General features: G+C 35.9%; 1 protein-coding gene across 1 annotated transcript in view; it reads right to left on the bottom strand.

Annotated features, from left to right (window-relative positions):
* Positions 1–419, bottom strand: part of LOC127160707 (cytochrome P450 2K6) — a 7,128-nt gene extending 6,709 nt beyond the window's left edge. Inside the window, exon 1 of the mRNA XM_051103361.1 lies at positions 155–419. Coding sequence (XP_050959318.1) covers positions 155–364 — 210 coding nt within the window. The 5' untranslated portion in view covers positions 365–419. The remainder of the gene's footprint in view (positions 1–154) is intronic.
* Between the last annotated feature and the right edge of the window lie 6,211 nt (positions 420–6,630).

A 6,630-nucleotide genomic window follows, 5' to 3' on the forward strand; every position in this document is an offset into this window, starting at 1 on the left:
CTCTCTAATATCTAATTTGCCTTTCCTCTCATCATTTCTTTGAGATCCGTCCATAACCTTGATCTAAACCTACTTCTGTTCATAATATAAAGTTAGAACACAGTAGGTTGGATCGTGAAAACTAAAATCATCTGATTTAAACATTTTTGCTCACCTCACAAAGGCTTATGTAGGTTTTCTTGAGATTGAGTATGTGCAGGTTTCCCAGCAGTGGCAGTGGTTTGGGTCCTGGAGGATATTTTTCTCCCTTATCCTGAGAGCTGGAGCTGATGGTGAATAGATAAATAACCAAACACACTAGCAAGGCACCAAATATTGTACCTGTGCTGGAGCCCTGCGAGAGTAATGCTTCTGTTAAAGACATGGCTAGAGATGTCTACCATGCACATGTACAGATCAATCACTCATTTAGATATGATGTGGGTTGTAGTCTTGCTCTTATCTACTCTGTTGTTAAACTATAGGAGGGGCCATAAGAAAACGCAGGGTAACCTTTACCACAGAAACCAAGGATCTGGGATCAGATCCAAGTGATGAAATGTCACTATCACTGTGCAGTAATTAAACATCTAGGATAACCCTAATTATAATTTTACATTTTGCTGCTTTCATAAATTTGTATCCAGACACAGGGATGTTTTATCTAAAATGCCTTTCTATTGTAAAAACAACAGCTATTTTTTACATAGTTTTTAATTCTTTTTATCTTTGTCATACACAGAACAGCCTGTTGATAATAACTATTTTGTTTTGCAGCACATAAAATATACTAAAAACATACACTGAATTTTATTTTTAAAACACAAATACAATTACAATTTACTTGTAAACTGTTTATAAATCCATTTCGAATTAAACTGTCCCATTGAAATGAATGCAAGAATTGACAGAAAATTGCTTTGCATGAGAGTTACAAATAAATATGTTCACCTGCCTTGTTTATAAGTGTTTGCTTTACGGTCTTGTATCAGGTAAGAACAGCAATCTTCCACAGCGCACTTTGAACGCTAAATTTCTAGGGCAGCTGCAAAACAGTTTAAAAAATAACAGACCTGTTTCAATAGAACACCTTGTTCCCTTTTATAGTTTATCACATGTTTACATAATCCTGTTTATCCAAGTTTAAAAGTTTATTATGAATAAACAAAGAAATCCCTGCTGGGAAAAAAAAAACTTAATTGTGAAAAAAGTGGAAGCTGATTTGCTAGTGTATTAATTTATGCTCATTTCTTTCTGCTTATTTCCACATATTTATTTGACATCTTGTATATCTCTGCATATGAGAATAACTCAAAATGGATGTGTAAAAAAATCTAATGTGTTATTGTGGTTTGCACTCATGCAGCAAGATTTGTCCTGCTGAAAAAAAAAAAAAAAAAAAAACTAAATTAACTGGTTTTAACCACTCTGTCATTTTTTGGTCTATACAGATTACTTTAATAGTTTTTACAGTTCTATATGCTAGTGTTTACCTTATCAGTGACCCAACAAATGGACAAAAATTTAATAGTTTTCCATACATCAGCAGAACTACAACTGTAAACTCTTTTACACGTTTAGCGACCTTTGTGTCTCATGAAGACACAACTTGCTGAACGCGTACTCAACCCGGCTCACATGTACAGTGATGAAAGCCAAAATATTAAATATCATGGATGAATTTATTGAGTAATCTACTATTTCGTAAAGGGGGGTCAAATTACAGGGGGTAAAAATGACTTCAGAAAGACAGCAGCATCATAATGTTATTTTTGCACAGAGGTTGGTAGGTCTATTAGTAAAATCTTTTGACTTTAGCAATCTTTGTTGTATTTTGTGCCAATGGTAACCATTCAAAAATGGAGAATGTGCACTTTTCAAGTTTTTTCTTCTATATGCCTATAATTGTTTTTCTTGTGTCAAAACAACTGCATTGAACATACCCGTTTGATTGCCATAAATATTATTTTTCCAAAATGTGCACGTCAAGACGCATTAACGATAACTCAATATGATTTTTCAAGGCCCTGTATCATTCAGTCCCAGAGATATAGTGACCTCAATGCAGCAATGTTTCATTAAATGAATTAGCATTTTGAACAAATCAATAAATGACTCAACTCATGCCAGTGACTTGCTGCCACCTACTGATGGTTTCTTCTTTTTTTCAATTATTAAATATTTCTACATTAAAAACAACCTATTTAAAGGATTAATGTCTTAAAATAATTTACACAGTTATAATTTCTGTGTAAATCCAAATCTAAGATGGATTTGTTGACACTGATTTCATTTGATTGGAAATAGCTACATAGTGGCTTTTTATTCTAATTGAATTGTTTGGTTAGATTTAAGAATCTGACAAGGGTTTTGATCTTCTTTCAACTGAGAGAGTACATAATCCTGTATTTTATTGTGTTATAATGACTATTTAATATTGACAGCAAAATTTAACTAGGCCAGGCATGTTGCATATTACTTGTTCTAGGAACCTCAAAGCATGTTTTAAATTTTGTGCATTTTGTGCTACTCCATAATGATGATATAGTTAACGTAGTATAGGGAACTCATGCCAGTCGGGCCATATGTACTATCTGTGTTTTAAATGGATAACTATTTATCTGCAGAGTCATTCACAAGCATGTGAGGTGTTGACCCTTGGCTGACAGGCAGACAGACAGATAGACCAACAGAAAGAAAGGATGCAGGTTTTGTTCAAATAGACAGTAGGTTAATATTAACTTAATCTAGCACTCTTTTTGTTTTGTGTTTAAAGTTTCCAGTTACTGTTATGTGCAGTAACACATCAAAGTTTGCTTTTGCTTTGTAAGATTTTAAGCATGGTGTAAAGTCCACATAGCTTTTTTAACACAGATGCAACTTATTCACTTTGTGAGTGTGCACAAGTGGAAAACAGACACCCCTTTACCAATCAAATAATATCAGCACTCATTGACTCGATTGACCCTTACCTTAAAACACAGAATTATTCTAGAATAAAAAAAACACACTGCACTGGGAGAGGTAAGTATTCTGTCTTGTTTAAACCAAATTTTGTTGGCAAAAATAGCTCAGTTGTGCTTAAAAATTGTGATTGAATGCAGTTACCTTCTTGCACATTGAACTATTGTGTAAAAAGTCCACAGAGCGTTTCACTTTCACAGGCATTGTGAACGCAAATCTCTGCATTGGGGTGTGAAACTCAAGTACAATAGCGATTGTTAATTGTCATTATTGAAATATGTAAATATTTTCTGGAGTCATGTAGGCTTACAGCTTTCCACAAGAAGGCGTGCGGGTATAAGCAGCGCCTAAGCTTTTGTCACACCTCAGTTTCTTATAGATAAAGGGAAACAGAGCATGCACAATAAGAATTATGAGGAAAAAACATCCCTATTTTGATACGTGTTCCATTCACCATCATTATTGTTCTGAATCAGATCAGAAAAACTTTGTTGCTTGATCATCCTATTCAAGGAGTTATTAACATTATTAATTCTTCTTTTAATTCTGTTCATTAATTATTTTTTTAAATATTTGTCCTTTTACATGAGTAGTTTTTGGTTGTTCTACCCACTTCTGCTTGCATTTCACTAGGCCTTTTTCCATTTCTTATTTAACGTACTAATTTTATCTAAGCTAGTCATAATTTGACAAACATCATCTAAATAAAATAAATGTAATTTCTGTGGAGGAAATAAAACTCTTCAAATCTGTGTATTCATTTAACATGTGAACGCTGCCCATTTTCTCCATATTTGAATGTTTCTGCCTAGCGTTTGCGGCTCTGTGATTGGTGGTCCAGCTACGAAATTACAGAGGGCCAACCAATAGTGTGAGAGCAATTTCGAACGACAGAAAAAAATGACCAATCATATCTTTCCGTTAAAGGGGCGGGCCTTGTTATTCCCAACCTTTTGATAAAGGTGTGTTCACGCCATATCGGAATTCCCGTAATTACGAGATTCCAACTTGTAAAAAGCGTTCACGACCTTGTAGAACTTGTAATTACAACTTGTGAACTGGGAAGGTTCTGAGGGCTACGACTTGTACCACATGACCACTGTACCACCTGACCAACGTAGGGTCTGTTTAGGCTTTGATAGTGTTGCCATAGAAAAGCATAATTCCGAGTCTGAGGACGTGAACAGCTCCGAGTAGAACATCACATGTTGTCATCTTGAAATTACAGTAATTACGATATGGCGTGAATAGAGCACATAGAGACCCTTACACCTAGATATCATGCTATAGAGACTGTGTCTGTTCCCCGAGCTAGACAATACAAAAGACGTCCAAACCAATTTAAGAGTAACAATCTAATCAACGTTCAACAAATAAAAAACTTACATAATACAGAGAAACAAATGATAAAACTTGGCCTTTTGAATATCAGGTCCCTCTCTACAAAAGCGCTTTTTGTAAATGATATGATCATTGATCATAATCTAGATGTGCTATGTTTGACAGAAACCTGGCTAAAATCAGATGATTACATTATCTTAAACGAGTCTACTCCTCATGATTACTGTTATAAACATGAGCCACGTCTAAAAGGTAAAGGGGGAGGTGTTTCTACAATTTATAGCAATATTTTTAGTGTTTCACAGAGAGCGGATTTCAAGTATAACTCGTTTGAAGTAATGGTGCTTCATATAACATTATCCAGAGAAACAATTGTTAATGATAAATCCCCTATGACGTTTGTACTTGCTACTGTATACAGGCCACCAGGGCACCATACAGATTTTCTTCAAGAATTTGCTGATTTTATATCTGAGCTGGTGTTGGCTACAGATAAGGTCTTAATAGTAGGTGACTTTAACATCCATGTTGATATTGAAAATGATGCGCTGGCAGCTGCATTTACAGACATTCTAAATTCTATTGGAGTTAGACAACACGTGTCAGGTCCCACTCATTGTCGAAATCATACTCTAGACTTAATACTGTCACATGGAATTGATGTCAATGCTGTTGAGATTCTGCAGCAAAGTGATGATATCTCTGATCATTATCTAGTCTCGTGTATACTTCAGATAACTAAAACTGTAAATTCAACTCCTTATTACAAGTATGGTAGAACCATCACTTCTACTACAAAAGATTGCTTTCTAAGTAATCTTCCTGACTTATCTGAATTCTTCAGCATGTCCAATAGCTCAGAAAAACTTGATGAAGTAACAGAAACTATTGACTCTCTCTTTTCCAGGACTCTAGATACGGTCGCTCCTCTGCGCCTAAGGAAGATTAAGGAAAATAGTCCGACCCCGTGGTATAACGAGCACACTCGCGCCCTAAAGAGAGCAGCCCGGAAAATGGAGCGCAGCTGGAGGAAAACAAAATTAGAGGTTTTTCGTACTGCTTGGCGGGAATGTACCCTATCGTACAGAAAAGCGTTAAAATCGGCCAGACCTGATTACTTTTCGACTCTATTAGAAGAAAACAAACATAACCCTAGGTATTTATTCAATACAGTGGCTAAGTTAACAAAAAATAAAGAACCAACAGGCACTGACTATGCCCATCAGCATAGCAGTAATGACTTTATGAACTACTTTACTTCTAAGATCGATACAATTAGAGACAAAATTGTCACTATGCAGCCGTCAATTACAGTGTTGCATCAGATAGTGCGCTATAGATCTCCTGGGGAACAATTCAACTCATTCTCTACTATAGGTCAGGAAGAATTGTATAAACTTGTTAAATCATCTAAACCAACAACTTGTATGCTAGACCCTATTCCATCTAGGCTACTAAAAGAGATGCTTCCAGATCTCATAGATCCTCTGCTAAATATTATTAATTCATCACTGTCATTAGGATATGTCCCCAAAACCTTCAAACTGGCTGCTATTAAGCCTCTAATTAAAAAACCACAACTTGACCCCAACGAATTAACTAATTACAGACCTATCTCGAATCTCCCATTTCTGTCAAAGATATTAGAAAAGGTTGTATCCTCACAGTTATCTTCCTTCCTACAGAAATATGATATCTGTGAGGATTTTCAGTCAGGTTTTAGACCGTACCATAGTACTGAGACTGCTCTTATTAGAGTTACAAATGATCTACTCTTGTCATCCGATCGTGGTTGTATCTCTCTGTTAGTGCTACTGGATCTTAGTGCTGCGTTTGATACTGTTGACCACAACATTCTCTTGAATAGACTTGAGAATTATGTTGGCATTAGTGGTAGTGCATTGGCATGGTTCAAATCGTATCTATCTGACCGCCATCAATTCGTGGCAGTAAATGATGAGGTATCATATCGATCTCAAGTGCAGTATGGAGTACCACAAGGCTCAGTACTAGGGCCGTTACTCTTTACGCTTTACATGTTACCCTTGGGTGATATCATCAGGAAATATGGTGTTAGCTTTCACTGCTATGCTGATGATACCCAGCTCTATATTTCTTCGCGGCCTGGCGAAACGTACCAATTTGAAAAACTAATGGATTGTGTAGTTGAGTTAAAAAATTGGATGACAAGTAATTTCTTACTGCTAAATTCTGAAAAAACAGAGAGGTGTTAGTTATTGGGCCTAAAACCTCAGCGTGTAATAACCTAAAACACTGTCTAATACTTGATGGCTGTTCTGTCAATTCTTCGTCATCAGTTAGGAACCTAGGTGTGCTATTTGATGG

This window comes from Labeo rohita, unplaced genomic scaffold (assembly GCF_022985175.1).
Source record: "Labeo rohita strain BAU-BD-2019 unplaced genomic scaffold, IGBB_LRoh.1.0 scaffold_435, whole genome shotgun sequence".
NCBI lineage: Eukaryota > Metazoa > Chordata > Actinopteri > Cypriniformes > Cyprinidae > Labeo > Labeo rohita.